At 44.8% G+C, this 23,578-nt stretch overlaps 1 protein-coding gene and 1 long non-coding RNA gene across 3 annotated transcripts in view; both read left to right on the top strand.

Moving 5' to 3' along the window:
* Positions 1 to 11,672: 11,672 nt before the first annotated feature.
* elp2 (elongator acetyltransferase complex subunit 2) overlaps positions 11,673 to 23,578 on the top strand; it is a 50,620-nt gene continuing 38,714 nt past the window's right edge. Inside the window, exons 1-7 of the mRNA XM_046326733.1 lie at positions 11,673 to 11,834; positions 12,034 to 12,112; positions 12,227 to 12,297; positions 12,464 to 12,605; positions 17,445 to 17,522; positions 17,754 to 17,818; positions 17,957 to 18,023. Coding sequence (XP_046182689.1) covers positions 11,703 to 11,834; positions 12,034 to 12,112; positions 12,227 to 12,297; positions 12,464 to 12,605; positions 17,445 to 17,522; positions 17,754 to 17,818; positions 17,957 to 18,023 — 634 coding nt within the window. The 5' untranslated portion in view covers positions 11,673 to 11,702. The remainder of the gene's footprint in view (positions 11,835 to 12,033; positions 12,113 to 12,226; positions 12,298 to 12,463; positions 12,606 to 17,444; positions 17,523 to 17,753; positions 17,819 to 17,956; positions 18,024 to 23,578) is intronic.
* LOC124012779 lies at positions 21,188 to 22,103 on the top strand. 2 transcript variants are annotated; one of them, XR_006834770.1, is made up of 3 exons: positions 21,188 to 21,420; positions 21,760 to 21,928; positions 21,988 to 22,103. It is a non-coding gene; the product is annotated as an uncharacterized LOC124012779 (long non-coding RNA). The 2 variants fall into 2 exon arrangements; XR_006834771.1 differs by lacking the exon at positions 21,188 to 21,420 and adding an exon at positions 21,487 to 21,665.

Here is a 23,578-nt window from a genome sequence, read left to right as displayed (position 1 = left end):
ATAGAGGGGAAAAGATGGCCAGCTTTGTGGTTAGGTTGTATGTGAACACAACATTGAAAATACATAGGCACTTAAGTTATGTCCTCAAATATGATTTAATCCAAAAATCTTGCATTAGCTGATAGAACTGATTAAATAAAATGTATCATAGATGTCTTATTATTTCATTCTACAGGTCTTTTTTTTGGCTAATGTCTCTTTATAGTCATATAACCAAGGGGCTATGCAGCTTTTTAATGTCATGTTTGGAGTTGTGTTGCGCTGATATTTGGACACTTGACTTTTTCTTCACATTTCAGTTGCCCTGGTCGTGTCAGCATACAGTAACTTTAAAAGAGCAACTTCCCCTAAAAAACAATTTCACATTTAGAAAACAGCCTATGTAGCATCGATATGAGGCGGGAACATTTATTCTACTGTCAAAATTGACCACAAAGTGTAAATAGGATAATTTTGGTTGTAAAGTCAGTCTGAGTTTTGTGAGACTTATGGTAGTGACTGCATCACACCACCTGATTGTAATGCCTGTGGTAAATTTGGGTTGACTTTGGATAGCCCTATGGGGTTAATTGGGGATCATCGGTAAATTACACACAATGCACATGGGACAATATGTTACAATTCCAATTGCTCCAAATTCCAATGACTTTAAAACCTCAAACCTACTATGAATTGTAGAAATTCATATACAAATATGGAAAGCATTTAATGAGAAGACTAAAATGTGTGCAACATGAAAATATTGTCTCATTTACATTGTGTAAATTCTTGTCCTTCCCTAATTAGCCCTGGAGAGTTAGGTCGTACACCAGCCAACTAAATCATTTTGGGCTAACTCTTCATACCTGTGAAAACACACACAAGACACCGACCTCAAACCACACCGTGAAACCAACTCACCTTTGAATTCAGTCATGGCCGCTAGCATTTCTCAATGAACCAAATTTAACATGAGGCCAAATCAGGAAGTACAGTCGCCCTTTAAAAACTATCTAATAACATGTTCCACCTCTACCTTGCTTCCTTCCAGATGTGCCCAGGAGGAGGACAGATGAGAACAGCAGGCCAGTGGAGCATTTAGAACAGCAGCATGGTAGGGAAGAGGATGATTTAGATGACCCAAATACAGGCTCAAACAAGTTACCCCAGTATCCCCTTGACCGTTTTGGATTGGAAAACTGAAGAAGATGATGAAGAGACACCAGAAGAACAGAACAGGCCATAATAGAAGAGGATAGACAAAGGAGACAGTAACAAACAAGAACCTGAGAAAATAATGTTTCATCATATTTGCATACTGTTTTACCCACTTCATATGTATATACTTTATTCTAGTCAAGGCTCATCCTATATAACTACTGCTTTACACACTTTTCTTATTCATATACTGACCATACTGTCTATACACACAATTTCAGATATTTATTGATTTCTTTCTTTAAACTTTTGGTGATTTGTGTATATTGTTTTGTCAGGTATACTTCACTGTTGGGAGCTAGAAACAAGCATTTCGCTGCACCTGCGATAACATCTGCAAAATATGTGTACCCGACAAATTAAATGAGATTTGTCGGATTTTGACAGCATCAGACAAGACACAGACAGCAACAGACAAGATACAGAGAAAGTGACAGAAGAAGGCAGATGGAGAGAGAACAGAGGTGGGTTGAGCACACAGTAGACCAGCAGTAGACTGTATCACTTCAAGCTATTCTATAGATTCAAATTATTTGTATTTATTTACACAGATTATAACAGGTGAAATACAGACATTGGAAAAGTAAAACATGGTTGACAAAATATTTTAAGGGGAGGGGAATATTCCTGTGAAATTACTATTAAAACAATTGTTTACTTTTACACTTTTTAAAACCAGGAAAGGACAAGAGAGGAGGGTAGACAAGAGACAGCAACATAGAATACTAAGAGACAGCAACAGATGAGAAAGTGTGAACACACACTCACTAGTCGCTCTGGATAAGAGCGTCTGCTAAATGACTTAAATGTAAATGTAAATGTTAAAGCTGTATGGATTCTAATTACTGCACTGTGTGTGTGCGCATGCGCGCATGCTCATGTGTGAGAGAGAGTGTTTGGGTACTGTGGGATTCTTGAATCAGTTTGGCTCATTGGACAGGTAAGAATCCATGTTTGAACTTGTTGATTGTTTTTTTGCAATACATTGTAGATGTATGTGTTCCAGAGTAGAGAGACCCATAATAGCTACTGTAATTGAATACTGCTGTCGCAGGTGGGAAGGTGAAAGTTACCTGAAAAATATCTAATCACACAATGTTTATCTCAAAGTGCACTAAATTCATGCATTTAGCTGTTGAAATTCCATTTTTATACTGGGGGAGAATGCCCCTGAACCCCCCTACTGATTTTGGGCTAAACCACAATATCTTCAAATCCTAGAAACTCCCGACTAACCACCATGTTTATATAGTGGATACAGAACAACCACATCTCGTAGTGCTTTGGTTCTACCCAACATGTTTATATAGAGGATGCAGAACAACCACATCTCGTAGTGCTTTGGTTCTACCCAACATGTTTTTTAGAGGTTGCAGAACAACCACAGCTCTCAGATCAGCCGTCATAGAATCTACTGAGCTGAATGGAATTCGAGTGAGATTGGATGCTTGAACATGCTTGAATACTGGATTGTGTGTTAAACTTTGACGATGTACAGGGCTTTTGCTTATTAGTCTATTCTATAATTCAGGGGTTATCATAAAGTTCAGAGTTATCTTATGCTTTACATTTATCAAGAACAACATCTCCTACATTTACAAGTGATCAAAAACAGGAGACTAACAAGTTCAGAAGCACTGCAATTACAATGTAGTCCATGTAGAGTTGTCCTCTACGGAGTATACAGTTGTGTTGGTCTGCAATAGGGAAATTGCCAAACATTGTTACATTGACTCGCTGATTCATTTTGTCAATATCAAGAGGCATCCTCCCAGACGAATAGAACACTACTTATTCAGAGCAGTCTTTTTCATTTATTGCCATACTGTATTTCAATGTCTTTTTTTTTCTAATCTCGCTTTTTTTTCTAATCTCCCAGACAAATTGACTGTTCTGTTTTTGTTTGTCAACAACAACAAAAACTATCTGAGAAACTTATTTTTTTTGTTTAAGCATATCCGCACTGTCCATTTTTCATTTTGGGGGAATTGAGTACCAGCTCCTAATATAAAACAAAGTAGCCTATCACCGGCCATGAAAAGGAATGGAAATGTTTTCCATATTTTTTGTTAATGTAATTAATGAAGGCACACTTAAATATTAGCCTATCAATCACTTAAAACTCGACATATCAGCCATCGTCGGAATGACCCTTCAGTGCGTTGCGTGTGTTCCAGTGCCAGTGCCAGTGCGAGTGCGTGTCTGTGTGTGCTGCTTGTGTGCCAGTGCAGTGCGTGTCTGTGTGTGCTGCGTGTGTGCCAGTGCAAGTGCTTGTCTGTGTGTGCTGCGCCAGTGCAAGTGCTTGTCTGTGTGTGCTGCGTGTGTGCCAGTGCGACATTTCAGCAGCAGGTAGGCTAAAATGACAGACAGACTAAGTACAGTGCCTTGCGAAAGTATTCGGCCCCCTTGAACTTTGCGACCTTTTGCCACATTTCAGGCTTCAAACATAAAATATAAAACTGTATGAAGAATCAAAACTGGGACACAATCATGAAGTGGAACGACATTTATTGGATATTTCAAAAAATTTTAACAAATCAAAAACTGAAAAATTGGGCGTGCAAAATTATTCAGCCCCTTTACTTTCAGTGCAGCAAACTCTCTCCAGAAGTTCAGTGAGGATCTCTGAATGATCCAATGTTGACCTTCAATGACTAATGATGATAAATACAATCCACCTGTGTGTAATCAAGTCTCCGTATAAATGCACCTGCACTGTGATAGTCTCAGAGGTCTGTTAAAAGCGCAGAGAGCATCATGAAGAACAAGGAACACACCAGGCAGGTCCGAGATACTGTTGTGAAGAAGTTTAAAGCCGGATTTGGATACAAAAATATTTCCCAAGGTTTAAACATCCCAAGGAGCACTGTGCAAGCGATAATATTGAAATGGAAGGAGTATCAGACCACTGCAAATCTACCAAGACCTGGCCGTCCCTCTAAACTTTCAGCTCATACAAGGAGAAGACTGATCAGAGATGCAGCCAAGAGGCCCATGATCACTCTGGATGAACTGCAGAGATCTACAGCTGAGGTGGGAGACTCTGTCCATAGGACAACAATCAGTCGTATATTGCACAAATCTGGCCTTTATGGAAGAGTGGCAAGAAGAAAGCCATTTCTTAAAGATATCCATAAAAGGTGTCGTTTAAAGTTTGCCACAAGCCACCTGGGAGACACACCAAACATGTGGAAGAAGGTGCTCTGGTCAGATGAAACCAAAATGGAAATTTTTGGCAACAATGCAAAACGTTATGTTTGGCATAAAAGCAACACAGCTCATCATCCTGAACACACCATCCCCACTGTCAAACATGGTGGTGGCAGCATCATGGTTTGGGCCTGCTTTTCTTCAGCAGGGACAGGGAAGATGGTTAAAATTGATGGGAAGATAGATGGAGCCAAATACAGGACCATTCTGGAAGAAAACCTGGTGGAGTCTGCAAAAGACCTGAGACTGGGACGGAGATTTGTCTTCCAACTAGACAATGATCCAAAACATAAAGCAAAATCTACAATGGAATGTTTCAAAAATAAACATATCCAGGTGTTAGAATGGCCAAGTCAAAGTCCAGACCTGAATCCAATCGAGAATCTGTGGAAAGAACTGAAAACTGCTGTTCACAAATGCTCTCCATCCAACCTCACTGAGCTCAAGCTGTTTTGCAAGGAGGAATGTGAAAAAATTTCAGTCTCTCGATGTGCAAAACTGATAGAGACATACCCCAAGCGACTTACAGCTGTAATCGCAGCAAAAGGTGGCGCTACAAAGTATTAACTTAAGGGGGCTGAATAATTTTGCACACCCAATTTTTCAGTTTTTGATTTGTTGAAAAAGTTTGAAATATCCAATAAATGTCGTTCCACTTCATGATTGTGTCCCACTTGTTGTTGATTCTTCACAAAAAAATACAGTTTTATATCTTTATGTTTGAAGCCTGAAATGTGGTAAAAGGTCGCAAAGTTAAAGGGGGCCGAATACTTTCGCAAGGCACTGTAGATAGCCAATTCAAAACATAACTTGTGGCAGTTAACTCGATAGTTAACTATACCTAACTAAGCATTAATCTCGTCGTCGCCTTATTTCCACTGGCACTACATAAATCTGCACCGTTGAAAAATGGTGATTCCACTCCATTAAACAGTAGCCATGTAATTGCAACAACGTTAAAAAATAATTGACAAATAACGTGCTGTGCATAGATCTTCCCTGAAACATTCATATTTGAGCCTTATATATATGTCTAGTAAGATACCTTGTTTTGAAGTAGCCTACCTTGTCTATTTTATTCCCGATTCATTGAATGAGGGAATCATTAGATAAAAACAGAAGTATTTGGTTGTAATGTTGCAAAATGTTATATCAAGGGTGGAAACCATCCTCCAGCATAGTTACTGGTGGTGCAGGCCTTTGTTCAAGCCCTGGTCAAACCACATTGTAGCCTAAACATCAGCTGCACAACAGTACTTTGATAAGCAGCCTTGGGAGCTTCAGGGCTGGATCAGAAGGCTGCACACCCAGGAGCTCTCCAGATGGAGGGTTGACCACATGTTGAAAACGTTGTGTGTGTGTGGGGGGTGTAATGAAAAATGCATATGAAAAAAATTAGCAGAGGTCTCTATAGCATACCATTTGTGAATTTCGGTGAATACAATCTAATCAAATCAAATTTTATTTGTCACATTCGCTGAATACAACAGGTGTAGTAGACCCTACAGTGAAATCCTTAAACAATGCAGTTTTAAGAAAAACAAATAAAAATAGAAATAATAACAAATAATTAAGGAGTAACAATAAAATACCAGTAGTGAGGCTATAAACAGGGGGTTCCGGTACAGAGGGTACCGGTACAGAGTCAATGTGCGGGGGCACCGATTAGTCGAGGTAATTGAGGTAATATGTACATGTAGGTACAGGCAAAGTGACATGGATAATAAACAGAGAAGGTGGTGGGGACAATGCAAATAGTCCGGGTAGCCATTTGATTAACTGTTCAAGAGTCTTACGGCTTGGGGGTAGAAGCTGTTAAGAAGCCTTTTTGACATAGACTTGGCGCCCCTGTACAGATTGCAATGCGGTAGCAGAATGAGCGGTCTCTAACTAGGGTGGCTGGAGTCCTTAGCAATTTTTTGGGCCTTCCTCTGTCACCGCCTGGTATAGAGGTCCTGGATGGCAGGAAGCTTAGCCCCAGGGATGTACTGGGCCGTACGCACTACCCTCTGTAGTTTTTTGTTTGTTTTTTATTTCACATTTATTTAACCAGGTAGGCTAGTTGAGAACAAGTTCTCATTTGCAACTGCGACCTGGCCAAAATAAAGCATAGCAGTGTGAACAGACAACACAGAGTTACACATGGAGTAAACAATTAACAAGTCAATAACACAGTAGAAAAAAATGGGCAGTCTATATACAATGTGTGCAAAAGGCATGAGGAGGTAGGCGAATAATACAATTTTGCAGATTAACACTGGAGTGATAAATGATCAGATGGTCATGTACAGGTAGAGATATTGGTGTGCATAAGAGCAGAAAAGTAAATAAATAAAAAACAGCATAAAAACAGTATGGGAATGAGGTAGGTGAAAATGGGTGGGCTATTTACCAGTAGATTATGTACAGCTTGCGGTCGGAGGCTGAGTTGCCATTCCAGGCAGTGATGCAACGGTCAGGATGATCTCGATCTCGATGGTGCAGCTGTATAACTTTTTGAGGATCTGAGCACCCATGCCAAATCTTTTCAGTCTCCTGAGGGGAATAGGTGTTGTCGTGCCCTCTTCATGACTGCCTTGGTGTGTTTGGAACATGATAGTTTGTTGGTGATGTGGACACCAAGGAACTTGAAGCTCTCAACCTGCTCCACTACAGCCCCGTCGATGAGAATGGGGGCGTGCTCAGTCCTCCTTTTTCTGTATTCCACAATCATCTGCGTTGTCTTGATAACGTGGAGGTAGAGGTTGTTACCCTGGCACCACACTGTCAGGTTTCTGACCTCCTCCCTATAGGCTGTCTCATCGTTGTCAATGATTGGGCCTACCACTGTTGTTTCGTCAGCAAACTTAATGATGGTGTTGGAGTCGTGCCTGGCCATGCAGTCATGGGTGAAAAGGGAGTACAGGAAGGGACTGAGCACGCACCCCTGAGGGGACCCAATGCTGAGGATCAGCATGGCAGATTTATTGTTACCTACCCTTACCAGCTGGGGGAGGCCCGTCAGGAAGTCTGGGACCCCGTTGCAGAAGGAGGTGTTAAGTCCCAGTGTCCTTAGCTTAGTGATGAGCTTTGAGGGCACTATGGTGTTGAACGCTGAGCTGTAGTCAATGAATAGCATTCTCATGTAAGTGCTCATTTTGTCCAGGTGGGAAAAGGCTGTGTGGAGTGCAATAGAGATTGCATCATCTATGGATATGTTGGGGCGGTATGCAAATTGGAGTGGGTCTAGGGTTTCTGGGATGATGGTGTTGATGTGAGCCATGCCTTTCAATGCACTTCATGGCTACAGACTTGAGTGCTACGTGTCGGTAGTCATTTGGGCAGGTTACCATGGTGTTCTTGAGCACAGGGACTATGGTGGTCTGCTTGAAACATGTTAGTATTACAGACTTGGACAGGTTTAAAATTTCAGTGAAGACACTTGCCAGTTGGTCAGCGCATGCTCGGAGTACACGTCCTGGTAATCCGTCTGGCCCTGCGACCTTGTGAATGTTGACCTGTGTGATCACATAGTCGTCCGGAACAGTTAGTACTCTCACGCATTGTTCAGTGTTGCTTGCCTCGAAACGAGCATAATAGTTATTTAGCTCATCCGGTAGGCTCGTGTCACTGGGCAGCTCGCGGCTGTGCTTCCCATTGTATTCCATAAAAGACCGTGCTTGAGCTGGAATGAAAGAAGTGAAGAAGCTGTCTTTTTACAAGTCTGTCCAAGTCTGGACTTGTAAAAACACAGCTTCTGCACTTCTTTCATCCCAAATCAAGCACTGCTATTAGCCGTTAAATACAAGATGTGTCGGTATTGTGTGATTGTCTTACTAACAGCTGCCGCTGAAGTTATTATGCTCTTCAGAACCGCTGACTGCTATTTCACTCTCTGTATCTTTCTTCTTGGCTGTGCGGCTCTTGGGAACAGAACTGCTGAGCTGAATGTAAAGATCATGAAAGGAGGGTGATTTTGTGCACAGTGAAATGTGGAATCAGCTGCATAGTCAGTAAGTTTCCTAGGATATGCAGATTAAGGATTTTTAAGTATTTTCTCAGGAATATTGGGTTCATGGGCAGGCATATGATTATTCAAATAATCTATGAACTAAGTTTGAGTGGTAGTTTTCACTGCAAAATGCAATGGTGTCATATCTTGTCTGAAATAGAGTTATGGAATGTAAGTTCTAAAAATGTACAACAGCTTTTATATATAATTTCCTGTAGCATGTCTTTTTTGCTCCAAAGGTATGTAGGTTTTAGGATAACGACACTGCATTGACACTGATAAAACCATGAACCATAAAAACAAAGTTGTTTTTCTGCTTCCAGAGAGTGACTCCTTACAGAAAGGGACGGAAATATTCCCATACCTCTACTATTAAACCCCCTTGCCCTGGCATTTGAGACCACAGGTGCAAGCTGGTGATTGTGCCACCCACCCAGCCTGCCAGTGCTATATTCCCAAATGCACATGCCACTGCTGCCCAGTCTGCCAGAGGGAGGCCCTTATGGGCTTGGCTCATTGAATTACCTGTAAACAAAAGAAAGCTGCAGAAAGTGACATAGTAATCTGTCTGCTGTGTTTTGTTTGGGTATTTCCGCTCGTATTAAATCCCGCACAAGCTTAATTAATACTCTCCGAGCCTCTCTCTCTATCCTGCACGCTAAACTACAGACCGTCTGTCCGCTCTGCAAGCTGATGTGTGCAGGTAGGGATAACATTACACACACACACACACACATACACACACTTAGGGGGTTGTGTCTCCCTTGTGAATGACATGGGTTTGACCTCTGCTGGCCTTAGTGATTAGCTGAACCTGCGCCCCCAATCTGTCCGGTGCTGGGCGAGATAATAAAGTGATCATTTCTGATGCAGAATGTGTCTGTGGCTTACATCAGAGAGCCGGCACAACAAAGCCTTCAGCATGGCTGGTGCCATACTTAGTGGCTGTGGGAAATAGCAGGGGGAGTTACTGCCTGTGCCCCAAATGGCACCCTATTTCCTTTGTATTGTACTACTTTTGGCCAGAGGCCAGTGTACTTTATAGAGAATATGGTGCCATTTGGGATGCAGCCTGTATTGTAGATGTTGTATGATTCTTAGGGTGATTTTAAAATATTTGTTTTAATTTTATATTTAACCTGTATTTAATTAACTAGGTAAGTCAGTTAACAACAAATTCTTATTTACAATGATGGCCTACTCCGGCCAAACAGGGCGACACTGGGCCAATTGTGCACCACTCCCAATCACAGCCGGATGTGATACAGCCTGGGAACAGGAATGTGTCCCCTGGACAGAGAAAGTGTTTATCCCACTCTACTCCAAAGGTAATTTTGCCACTTTATTGTATAGGGGCACTTTTGAAATCCAGCATAACTCCAAATGAATCATAGTCCCAGTATCCAATCTGGCCCAAGTGGACCAGACTACGGTGTAGTGAACGGGCCTACTGCAGAACATACAGTATAGGCTAGTAAGGAGCATTGTCTTGTCAAGGAGGAAGTGGGAGATCATAGAAAATGTGAGTCTCTTTGATAGATAGATTTTCATGGTGTTGCGTACCCCATCAGTTCTCTCAGCCACCCCTGAGATGACATCTGTTGTGGTTTTCTCACCCAAGAGGTTGCTTTCACTGAGATAAGTCACTTGGAGTGTCTTTGTGTGCATCCTAAATTGGCCCCCTATTCCCTATAATGTGCACTACCTTTGACCAGGGTCCACAAGGGACATTTTTTTCCTGTAATGTTGATAATGATGAGTCCAAATACCAACCCTCCAGGGCCTGCCTTCTCTCTCTCTCGCCCATCGGCTCTTATTCTTGATTTATTTGTCATGAATCATGCTGTCTCAGCGGGTTCCGAGATGACAACCCATTTTCTTCTTTGTGATCAAGTCAAGAGGTGTTTTTTATACTGCTTCTGACAAAACTGTCGTCTGTGACCTTTGCTATATACCTTGTTTGGAGGAGCAGTTCCTTCCAGTCCAGAACGGACAGACCAGCTCAGGTCAACCACATCACTTCAGTGTGTAGCCTACTGACAGAGTAACCTTTCATACAGTGTGCCTGTGATCATATGCCACTGGCAGCTCTGTTATGACCCTGTATATGTTGGGCTGTTTGAAGATGGATTCGTCTTGCTTTCTTTGCATGTTATATCTTCTGACATGGAAATCAGCAAGGCTGACAGTACAGAGGATACGGTGGAGACACATGACATAATGGAACAAAAGGCTGCAACACTCTTCTTGTCACATTAATTCCGTTGTCAGTGTTCAAAGCACTGGCTTATGTATTTCACAGAAACAAAGCTAAATGCAATACAAACCTCATCCACAGCGCTAAACCACATCTTAATGTAGACCTATAACAGTGTAAATGTTAACATCCAATATAGCTTCTATTTGAACTAAATGATTCCCAAAGCCCAGACCATTCTCAGAGAAACAGACCAGTTATGTATTTCCCATTGCCGTGGTTTATGACTTGAGCAACCAGAAATGACAGGTCAAACTATTTTGGGGACCCCCTGTAAAACTGCCTTTAGTCACACCAGGTCATTTTGGACTATTCTAAGCCCATGGTACAACACTAGTACACAGCTGTGTTTCAAAAGGGGTCAGCCTGACAACTTTAATTATATAAATAATTGTAAAACTTAAAACCCATGGTATGCTATGGTAATTTCAACATGAGTTGGAATGCATTTAGTGAGCTTAGCTTTGGTTTAATTCCATGGTTTTAAAATTTAAATGGGGGACATTTCAATCCACTCAGTACACAAAGCACAAATACTTTAAAAAACCTAAATGCTCAGTTGTGACACATTAAATACACAAACCAGCTAGGGTAGGCTACACAACGTCATTATCTCTGGTAGTAGTGTGTATGCCCATCCCTTTTCAAATACAATACTTTTAAGGAATTCACTATAATATATTTATATACCTTCTCCAGCCCAATTTCAATATTTTAACTTGCCATTAGTTTGTTATCATATCAATTACTTTATTCAATGAGTGTATTGCACCACCTACTGGATTATACCGAATAATGAGCAAGAAGAGTTCAGTAACTAGAATGTCCCCTCTCATTTCGACACCATTTATTTGCATGATAAACCGTGGGTTATGTTTGCCAGTAATACTTTAGCGGCTGTCCCCTTCAGCGAAACAAAAATATACAGTTAGTCCAGAGTGAGTTCCAGATCATTTTATCCATCGCCGTATGGGAGCGGAACGTTCGTAGAATCTTGTGCGGCGCGTATACCCATATTTACGGTAACTCTACCGGCGAGCATACAAGATGGCGGCTCCCATAATAGAAATATGTCATGTCGCATGTTGTGCAAATCGAACCCCAAATGTTCTTTCATGGGGTCGTGGGGGGCTCATTGCATATGGAACATGCAATTCTGTCGCTCTCTATGACCCACAGGTTATATATTTCTTTCACAATTTGAATTATTCGTGTCGTTGCAGTGGCAGCATAGGCTAGCTATAGCTAGCTACATCATCAGTCTCGTCATTTTTGACAGTTCACGTTAATCAGCTTTATTTTGTATTGTGCTAGGTGTCCTTATGTTGTTATTTTTTCTGTGACAGTCAGCTGTACTCTTTTACATACCATTATACAGGAGAAGTGTGTTGTTGCTGTCCTCAATGGACATACCGGGAGGGTGAACACAGTCCAGTGGGTCCACAGAGAGGACTGTGGTGAGTAGATACCTGCATGCTTCATCCATTGCTTTGGTATGCTGATAATGTTCATCCAATGCTTTGGTAGACTGTTTCTGACAATTGGTTGTTCTTCCCTGATGGCTGTTAAAGGTAGAGAAACGCACCTGGTGTCAGGAGGGTCTGACAGTCTACTGATTGTGTGGGAGGCCCAAGATGGAAAGGTGTGTTTTAAAGCCATTAGAAGTAGGAATAGTCCTCATACCATATGTCAATGATCTGTATTGACACTTCTGTGTACATTTGATACATTATCTAAACACAGCAATAGTTTCACTAATATTGGTCCTTTCTAAGGCATATGTTTTGTGTTTGTGCCCCCTGCCCCAGTTTAAACAGTATGTTGAGTGTGTTGGGCATACTGGACCAGTGTGTGCTGTGGATGCCATCCATCTGGACAACAATAAGCTACTCATCGCCTCCACAGCCTCCGACTCCACTGTAAAACTATGGCTCTACACTGGGAGTAAAGGTAAGGGAAGCTTTTTTTTGTCTCTGCGATAGACAAGTGTCCTGTCCAGCGGGTGTACTTGTACATCAAGTTGCCTCACGCTACAGGAACAGGAGATGTAAACTAACTCGGGCAAGGCTACTTTACTTAGTTTTTTTTTGTGACATGGAACAGGTAAAGGAACTCTTTAGGACAGTCAGATTAGGTAAGGCAATCAGATCAGTGATATTGGCCTATGGACTCATGGGCCTGCATCCCACATGACACCCTATTACCTATGTAATGCACTACTTTTGACCAGGGCTCATAGGCCACCTCAGTAGTACTCTCAAGTACTGATGGGGCGGCAGGGTAGCCTAGTGGTTAGAGTGTTGGAGTTCAAACCTGAACAGCCCCTGCCTGAACAGGCAGTTAACCCACTGTTCCTAGGCTGTCATTGAAAATAAGAATTTGTTCTTAACTGACTTGCCTAGTTAAATAAAGATGAAAATACATTAAAAAGTACCCTGTCTCAACATAATTAGGTTACAAAAACCCACAATATTAGCCGAAAGTCAGCTTATTTTATTTGAGACAGAGTGGCGTGAGGTGGTGTAGGGTGAAGTTACCCCTAGACGCTGATCGTGGGTCAGTTTCAAAATAAAAATGGTATTTGTCACATGCTTCGTAAACAACAGGTGTAGACTAACAGTGAAATGCTTACTTTCCAACAATGCAGAGTTGAAGATAAATATTACAAACATTTAAATAGTGACACGAGGAATAAATACACGGTGAATAACAATAACGAGTAAAAATAACATGGCTAAATACAGGGAGTACCAGTACTGAGTCGATGTGCAGGGGTATGAGGTAATTGAGGTGGCTATATAGGGGTGAAGTGACTAGGCAACAGGATACATAATAGACTGAGCTGTATCAGCAGTGTATGTGGAGCAGTAGCGTATGTGGTGAAAGTGTGTGTGTGGCGTGAGTATGCATGTGTGCGATTGTTGTGTGTGTGTGTGGCGTGAGTATGATTGTGTGTGTGTGTGTGTGTGTGTGTGTGTGTGTGTGTGTGTGTGTGTGTGTGTGTGTGTGTGTGTGTGTGTGTGTGTGTGTGTGTGTGTGTGTGTGTGTGTGTGTGTGTGTGTGTGTGTGTGTGTGTGTGTGTGTGTGTCGTGAGTATGATGTGTTGTGTGTGTGTGTGTGGGGGGGGGTAGAGTCCAGTGTGTGTACATAGTCAAGTGCAAGAGTTAATAAAACAAATAAAGGGTCAATGCAGGTAGTCCGGTTAACTATTTGGTTTGGTATTTATCAGTCTTATGGCTTGGGGGTAGAAGCTGTTCAGGGTCCTGTTGGTTCCAGACTTAGCGAATTGGTACCACTTCTGTACCAGGCGATGTCAGAGGAAGGCCTTAAAAATTGTCATGGACTCCAGCCACCCAAGCCATACACTGTTCTCCCTGCTACCGGAAGAACAGTGTATGGCTTGGGTGGCTGGAGTCTATGACAATTTTTAAGGCCTTGCTCTGACATCGCCTGGTCCAGAACTCCTGGATGGCAGGGAGCTCGGGCCCAGTGATTTACTGGACCGTACTCACCACCCTCTGTAACTCCTGAAATGCAGGGAGCTCGGGCCCAGTGATGTACTAGACTGTACTCACCACCCTCTGTACCGCTTTGCGGTCGGGTGCCTTGCAGTTGCCGTACCCAACGGTGATACAGCCAGTCAAGATGTTGTCAATGGTGCAGCTGTGGAACGTTTGGAGGATCTGAGGGCCCATGCCAAATATTTTCTGGCCTCTTCACAAATCAAATCAAATCAAATTTTATTTGTCACATACACATGGTTAGCAGATGTTAATGCGAGTGTAGCGAAATGCTTGTGCTTCTAGTTCCGACAATGCAGTGATAACCAACAAGTAATCTAACTAACAATTCCAAAAAAAAACTACTGTCTTATACACAGTGTAAGGGGATAAGGAACATGTACATAAGGATATATGAATGAGTGATGGTACAGAGCAGCATACAGTAGATGGTATCGAGTACAGTATATACATATGAGATGAGTGTGTAGACAAAGTAAACAAAGTGGCATAGTTAAAGTGGCTAGTGATACATGTGTTACATAAGGATGCAGTCGATGTTGTAGAGTACAGTATATACATATGCATATGAGATGAATAATGTAGGGTAAGTAACATTATATAAGGTAGCATTGTTTAAAGTGGCTAGTGATATATATATATATATATATTTACATCATTTCCATCAATTCCCATTATTAAAATGGCTGGAGTTGGGTCAGTGTCAATGACAGTGTGTTGGCAGCAGCCACTCAATGTTAGTGGTGGCTATTTAACAGTCTGATGGCCTTGAGATAGAAGCTGTTTTTCAGTCTCTCGGTCCCAGCTTTGATGCACCTGTACTGACCTCGCCTTCTGGATGATAGCGGGGTGAACAGGCAGTGGTTCGGGTGGTTGATGTCCTTGATGATCTTTATGGCCTTCCTGTAACAACGGGTGGTGTAGGTGTCCTGGAGGGCAGGTAGTTTGCCCCCGGTGATGCGTTGTGCAGTCCTCACTACCCTCTGGAGAGCCTTACGGTTGAGGGCGGAGCAGTTGCCGTACCAGGCGGTGATACAGCACGCCAGGATGCTCTCGATTGTGCATCTGTAGAAGTTTGTGAGTGCTTTTGGTGACAAGCCAAATTTTTTCAGCCTCCTGAGGTTGAATAGGCGCTGCTGCGCCTTCTTCACGACGCTGTCAGTGTGAGTGGACCAATTCAGTTTGTCTGTGATGTGTATGCCGAGGAACTTAAAACTAGCTACCCTCTCCACTACTGTTCCATCGATGTGGATAGGGGGTGTTCCCTCTGCTGTTTCCTGAAGTCCACAATCATCTCCTTAGTTTTGTTGACGTTGAGTGTGAGGTTATTTTCCTGACACCACACTCCAAGGGCCCTCACCTCCTCCCTGTAGGCCGTCTCGTCGTTGTTGGTAATCAAGCCTACCACTGTTGTGTCGTCCGCAAACTTGATGATTGAGTTGGAGGCGTGCGTGGCCACGCAGTCGTGGGTGAACAGGGAGTACAGGAGAGGGCTCAGAACGCACCCTTGTGGGGCCCCCGTGTTGAGGATCAGCGGGGAGGAGATGTTGTTGCCTACCCTCACCACCTGGGGGCGGCCCGTCAGGAAGTCCAGTACCCAGTTGCACAGGGCGGGGTCGAGACCCAGGGTCTCGAGCTTGATGACGAGCTTGGAGGGTACTATGGTGTTGAATGCCGAGCTGTAGTCGATGAACAGCATTCTCACATAGGTATTCCTCTTGTCCAGGTGGGTTAGGGCAGTGTGCAGTGTGGTTGAGATTGCATCGTCTGTGGACCTATTTGGGCGGTAAGCAAATTGGAGTGGGTCTAGGGTGTCAGGTAGGGTGGAGGTGATATGGTCCTTGTGTACATGTAGGTGTGTGTGGACCATATTCGTTCCTTGGTGATGGACACCAAGGAACTTGAAAGAAGAAGGAGAGAAGAATCCAGATATGTAACTTAACTGATCCCCCCCCTCTCTCTCCAATCACCAATGTAGATGCATGTTCCCCAATAATAGATAAGGTTAGGATTGGATGAGGAGAGATGATCCTAGACCTGTACCTAGGGGAAACTTCACCACAAAGGGAGACATCTGTGAGTTAATCTGTGCTGAATTGTTCCAGCTAGCCTGACATCTGCTGCTATGCTGTGGTAGCACAGACAGAACAGTCTGGTCATTTGAATCACAGCGTTTAATGAGTCATCACTTATCAGGTCTGATATTGTACTGATCTATTGTTACCAGTGTGGTTTCCACTCTATCATGACACCAGGATTGTATCAGGACATGGTTTGGTATCAAGGAAATTATGCCGGGTCGTATTCATTAGTGCACAAGACATGGTGTCTAGTGAATACGACCCGGGATCACTCTGTTGTCTGCGTCCCAAACGGTACCCTGTTCCCTATATAGTGCACTACATCTGACCAGAGCCCTAGCGTGTCATTTGGGAAGCTGGGATGGCATTATATTCACTGGACTGTTCTTTTCTCATCCTTATAAGTTCTGTGAGAGGAGAGGAGGAAGGAGGATGAAGAGAATAGTGTGTGGGGGGGGGGGGGTTACTGTAAATTAGCTGCTGTCATCTTCCTTTTCTTTGATGATATTTAATAAAAAATCAGGCCCTATTCATTTTGATGTGAGTGTCTTGTCAGGTCAAAGTTAAAGTAATTTCCATGTATCCCAGTATCAGTGCTGTTTTAATTTCAGATCTGTCCCTGGTGGCGACATGTTGTTTCCTTTGTAGCGTTGGTTGTTTTTTCCCTCTCTGGGTGTTATTGGGTGTGGGGGGAAGCGAACGCTGATGTAACGTGACAGTCATGGAGATGGCCGTGTAGCCAAATGGTACTTTAAAAAAAAAAAAATTATTTTCTTCCCTACAGTGCATTACTGTGACCAGATTTTGTTGGGGCCCCGGTCAAAAGTAGTGCATTATATAGGGAGTAGGGTGATATTTGGGACACTGGCTGGGTCTGTCCTCAAGGTGTGTTGTCTGATGTAGCCCAGCCGGAGCTCTGCTACAAGTATGTGTTGCTAGTGCTAGCTAGTACCTGGAAGACCCCTGGGTTTCTGGGGAAAGGAGAGAAGTTCAATATGTCACCCTTTGACAAATGTCTCTGCAGCTAGCATCAATGGAACTATCCTGGCTATTAGCCATCTCTCTAGGATAAGTTAAGGAAATCATCTCGGAACAGTTAATTTATGGAACTCAATGATTTTTCATAATTGTTATGCCCTATCATTAATGCTAATTTTTCTGTATTTATTTTTCCTCTTTCTATGAAGCGGAGTGCACCCATACCATATCCTTTGGGAGCGGGTTTATGATGGATGTCTCGCTAGCGTGGTTGCCAGGCAGCAGAGGTAAGCTGTTTCCACAGCAGCAGTGAACCCTCCACACCTCAGATCATCTTGAAGTGTTCCGCATGTCATCTCGACTGCCTTTCACATGCCTGTTCCTTTTGATGCTTTGTCCGCCCCCCTTTCCTCCCCTCCACTCAATCTGTCTTAAAAACATGAGGCACATGCAAATGTGTTATTATGCGGTCTGACTTCAGCAAGCGTGGCAAGACTAACACAATACACTCATTGCAGTTCCCATACTTGCCTGCGGGGGCGACGATTGCAGAATCCATTTGTATGCACAGTGCAATGGACAGGTAAGCTCAAGTAGCTGACAATATGGGCCAACAAATAAAGGTCATGTTAACATGAATACATTTAGTATGTTGGGTTAACGATGTTTAAACATGTTTATTGACATTGATGCCAACCTTCTTTCCCTGTGTCTCTGACAGTTCAGGAAAGTCCTCTCCTTGCAAGGGCATGAGGATTGGATCCGTGGTGTGGAGTGGGCCTGTGTAGGTGAGGACCACACCACTGTTTTCTTCATTGCCTTCTTTTATCTGGTGTGACCTACATAAATCTGACAAATAATCAGATAGTTTGACAACATGGATTTGTGGTATAATCTGTATGTCCTGCTGACTAGTTAGGTACAGGTGGTTGTGTCACCCTGCTGACTAGTTAGGTACAGGTGGTTGTGTAACCCTGCTGACTAGTTAGGTACAGGTGGTTGTGTAACCCTGCTGACTAGTTAGGTACAGGTGGTTGTGTCACCCTGCTGACTAGTTAGGTACAGGTGGTTGTGTAACCCTGCTGACTAGTTAGGTACAGGTGGTTGTGTAACCCTGCCGACTAGTTAGGTACAGGTGGTTGTGTCACCCTGCTGACTAGTTAGGTACAGGTGGTTGTGTAACCCTGCTGACTAGTTAGGTACAGGTGGTTGTGTCACCCTGCTGACTAGTTAGGTACAGGTGGTTGTGTCACGCTGCTGACTAGTTAGGTACAGGTGGTTGTGTCACCCTGCTGACTAGTTAGGTACAGGTGGTTGTGTCACCCTGCTGACTAGTTAGGTACAGGTGGTTGTGTAACCCTGCTGACTAGTTAGGTACAGGTGGTTGTGTCACCCTGCCGACTAGTTAGGTACAGGTGGTTGTGTCACCCTGCCGACTAGTTAGGTACAGGTGGTTGTGTCACCCTGCTGACTAGTTAGGTACAGGTGGTTGTGTCACCCTGCTGACTAGTGGTTGTGTCACCCTGCTGACTAGTGGTTGTGTCACCCTGCTGACTAGTTAGGTACAGGTGGTTGTGTCACCCTGCCGACTAGTTAGGTACAGGTGGTTGTGTAACCCTGCTGACTAGTGGTTGTGTAACCCTGCTGACTAGTTAGGTACAGGTGGTTGTGTCACCCTGCTGACTAGTTAGGTACAGGTGGTTGTGTCACCCTGCTGACTAGTTAGGTACAGGTGGTTGTGTCACCCTGCTGACTAGTTAGGTACAGGTGGTTGTGTCACCCTGCTGACTAGTTAGGTACAGGTGGTTGTGTCACCCTGCCGACTAGTTAGGTACAGGTGGTTGTGTCACCCTGCTGACTAGTTAGGTACAGGTGGTTGTGTAACCTTGCTGACTAGTTAGGTCAGGTGGTTGTGTAACCCTGCTGACTAGTTAGGTACAGGTGGTTGTGTCACCCTGCTGACTAGTTAGGTACAGGTGGTTGTGTCACCCTGCTGACTAGTTAGGTACAGGTGGTTGTGTCACCCTGCTGACTAGTTAGGTACAGGTGGTTGTGTCACCCTGCTGACTAGTTAGGTACAGGTGGTTGTGTCACCCTGCTGACTAGTTAGGTACAGGTGGTTGTGTCACCCTGCTGACTAGTTAGGTACAGGTGGTTGTGTCACCCTGCTGACTAGTTAGGTACAGGTGGTTGTGTCACCCTGCCGACTAGTTAGGTACAGGTGGTTGTGTCACCCTGCCGACTAGTTAGGTACAGGTGGTTGTGTCACCCTGCCGACTAGTTAGGTACAGGTGGTTGTGTCACCCTGCCGACTAGTTAGGTACAGGTGGTTGTGTCACCCTGCCGACTAGTTAGGTACAGGTGGTTGTGTCACCCTGCCGACTAGTTAGGTACAGGTGGTTGTGTAACCCTGCCGACTAGTTAGGTACAGGTGGTTGTGTCACCCTGCCGACTAGTTAGGTACAGGTGGTTGTGTCACCCTGCCGACTAGTTAGGTACAGGTGGTTGTGTCACCCTGCCGACTAGTTAGGTACAGGTGGTTGTGTAACCCTGCCGACTAGTTAGGTACAGGTGGTTGTGTCACCCTGCCGACTAGTTAGGTACAGGTGGTTGTGTCAACCTGCTGACTAGTTAGGTCAGGTGTTTGTGTCACCCTGCCGACTAGTTAGGTACAGGTGGTTGTGTAACCCTGCTGACTAGTGGTTGTGTCACCCTGCTGACTAGTTAGGTACAGGTGGTTGTGTCACCCTGCTGACTAGTTAGGTACAGGTGGTTGTGTCACCCTGCTGACTAGTTAGGTACAGGTGGTTGTGTCACCCTGCCGACTAGTTAGGTACAGGTGGTTGTGTCACCCTGCCGACTAGTTAGGTACAGGTGGTTGTGTCACCCTGCTGACTAGTGGTTGTGTAACCCTGCTGACTAGTGGTTGTGTAACCCTGCCGACTAGTTAGGTACAGGTGGTTGTGTAACCCTGCTGACTAGTGGTTGTGTCACCCTGCTGACTAGTTAGGTACAGGTGGTTGTGTAACCCTGCCGACTAGTTAGGTACAGGTGGTTGTGTCACCCTGCTGACTAGTTAGGTACAGGTGGTTGTGTAACCCTGCTGACTAGTTAGGTACAGGTGGTTGTGTCACCCTGCTGACTAGTGGTTGTGTAACCCTGCTGACTAGTGGTTGTGTAACCCTGCTGACTAGTTAGGTACAGGTGGTTGTGTCACCCTGCTGACTAGCTAGGTACAGGTGGTTGTGTCACCCTGCTGACTAGCTAGGTACAGGTGGTTGTCACCCTGCTGACTAGTTAGGTACAGGTGGTTGCGTAACCCTGCTGACTAGTGGTTGTGTAACCCTGCTGACTAGTTAGGTACAGGTGGTTGTGTCACCCTGCTGACTAGTTAGGTACAGGTGGTTGTGTCACCCTGCTGACTAGTTAGGTACAGGTGGTTGTGTCACCCTGCCGACTAGTTAGGTACAGGTGGTTGTGTAACCCTGCCGACTAGTTAGGTACAGGTGGTTGTGTCACCCTGCCGACTAGTTAGGTACAGGTGGTTGTGTCACCCTGCTGAACTAGTTAGGTACAGGTGGTTGTGTCACCCTGCCGACTAGTTAGGTACAGGTGGTTGTGTCACCCTGCTGACTAGTGGTTGTGTAACCCTGCTGACTAGTTAGGTACAGGTGGTTGTGTCACCCTGCTGACTAGTGGTTGTGTAACCCTGCTGACTAGTTAGGTACAGGTGGTTGTGTCACCCTGCTGACTAGTTAGGTACAGGTGGTTGTGTCACCCTGCTGACTAGTTAGGTACAGGTGGTTGTGTCACCCTGCTGACTAGTTAGGTACAGGTGGTTGTGTCACCCTGCTGACTAGTTAGGTACAGGTGGTTGTGTCACCCTGCTGACTAGTTAGGTACAGGTGGTTGTGTCACCCTGCCGACTAGTTAGGTACAGGTGGTTGTGTAACCCTGCTGACTAGTTAGGTACAGGTGGTTGTGTCACCCTGCTGACTAGTTAGGTACAGGTGGTTGTGTAACCCTGCTGACTAGTTAGGTACAGGTGGTTGTGTCACCCTGCTGACTAGTTAGGTACAGGTGGTTGTGTAACCCTGCTGACTAGTTAGGTACAGGTGGTTGTGTCACCCTGCTGACTAGTTAGGTACAGGTGGTTGTGTCACCCTGCTGACTAGTTAGGTACAGGTGGTTGTGTCACCCTGCTGACTAGTTAGGTACAGGTGGTTGTGTCACCCTGCTGACTAGTTAGGTACAGGTGGTTGTGTCACCCTGCTGACTAGTTAGGTACAGGTGGTTGTGTCACCCTGCTGACTAGTTAGGTACAGGTGGTTGTGTCACCCTGCTGACTAGTTAGGTACAGGTGGTTGTGTAACCCTGCTGACTAGTTAGGTACAGGTGGTTGTGTCACCCTGCTGACTAGTTAGGTACAGGTGGTTGTGTCACCCTGCTGACTAGTGGTTGTGTCACCCTGCTGACTAGTTAAGTACAGGTGGTTGTGTCACCCTGCTGACTAGTTAGGTTCAGGTGGTTGTGTAACCCTGCTGACTAGTTAGGTACAGGTGGTTGTGTCACCCTGCTGACTAGTTAGGTACAGGTGGTTGTGTAACCCTGCTGACTAGTTAGGTACAGGTGGTTGTGTCACCCTGCTGACTAGTTAGGTACAGGTGGTTGTGTAACCCTGCTGACTAGTTAGGTACAGGTGGTTGTGTCACCCTGCTGACTAGTGGTTGTGTCACCCTGCTGACTAGTTAGGTACAGGTGGTTGTGTCACCCTGCTGACTAGTTAGGTACAGGTGGTTGTGTCACCCTGCTGACTAGTTAGGTACAGGTGGTTGTGTCACCCTGCTGACTAGTTAGGTACAGGTGGTTGTGTCACCCTGCCGACTAGTTAGGTACAGGTGGTTGTGTCACCCTGCCGACTAGTTAGGTACAGGTGGTTGTGTCACCCTGCTGACTAGTTAGGTACAGGTGGTTGTGTCACCCTGCTGACTAGTTAGGTACAGGTGGTTGTGTCACCCTGCTGACTAGTTAGGTACAGGTGGTTGTGTCACCCTGCTGACTAGTTAGGTACAGGTGGTTGTGTCACCCTGCTGACTAGTTAGGTACAGGTGGTTGTGTAACCCTGCTGACTAGTTAGGTACAGGTGGTTGTGTCACCCTGCTGACTAGTTAGGTACAGGTGGTTGTGTAACCCTGCTGACTAGTTAGGTACAGGTGGTTGTGTCACCCTGCTGACTAGTTAGGTACAGGTGGTTGTGTAACCCTGCTGACTAGTTAGGTACAGGTGGTTGTGTAACCCTGCTGACTAGTTAGGTACAGGTGGTTATGTATCACAGTATGTATCACTGTATGTATCACTGTATGTATCACTGTATGTATCACTGTATGTATCACAGTATGTATCACTGTATGTATCACTGTATGTATCACTGTATGCCGTTTATATAGTGTGTTACTTTTGATCAGAGTCCTATTTATTAATTATTTTATTTCACCTTTATTTAACTAGGCCAGTCAAGAAAAAATTCTTATTTTACAATGGTTGCGTGCCAAACCTTCCTCTGCCCCGGCCAAACCTTCCCCTGCCCCGGCCAAACCTTCCCCTGCCCCGGCCAAACCTTCCCCTGCCCCGGCCAAACCTTCCCCTGCCCCGGCCAAACCTTCCCCTGCCCCGGGCCAAACCTTCCCCTGCCCCGGGCCAAACCTTCCCCTGCCCCGGGCCAAACCTTCCCCTGCCCCGGGCCAAACCTTCCCCTGCCCCGGCCAAACCTTCCCCTGCCCCGGCCAAACCTTCCCCTGCCCCGGCCAAACCTTCCCCTGCCCCGGCCAAAACTTCCCCTGCCCCAGACGACTCTGGGACCATTTTACACCGCCCTATGGGACTCCCGATCACGGCCAGTTGCGATACAGCCTGGATTCAAACCAGGGTCTGTAGTGACGCCTCTCGCATTGAGGTGCAGTGCCTTAGACCGCTGCGTCACTCGGGAGCCCTATTGGGCCGGGTCAAAAGTAGTGCACTATTCAGGGCATAGGGTGCCATATGGGATGCACCCCAGGGTTTGTAAAAGCTATTCCATCTCATTCACCGACCCTCATCACTAGACTCATCCCACTCAGTTGATGACTTACTCCAAGCTGGTCGGCCAGTATTGGCAGAGACATAGTGAGTCCCAAATGGCACCATATTCCCTACATAGTGCACTATTTTTAACCGGAGACTCTGGTCCAAAGTAGTGCACTATATAGGGAATAGGGTGCCATTTGGGATGCTGTCAGAGATTAATTTATATGCACCAGCCCCACAGGCAGGGTAAAATTGCTCTCCACCTTAAAAGGGTAAAAGA

Source organism: Oncorhynchus gorbuscha, linkage group LG24 (assembly GCF_021184085.1).
Source record: "Oncorhynchus gorbuscha isolate QuinsamMale2020 ecotype Even-year linkage group LG24, OgorEven_v1.0, whole genome shotgun sequence".
Lineage (NCBI taxonomy): Eukaryota > Metazoa > Chordata > Actinopteri > Salmoniformes > Salmonidae > Oncorhynchus > Oncorhynchus gorbuscha.
This window is presented reverse-complemented; position numbering and strand designations above follow the sequence as displayed.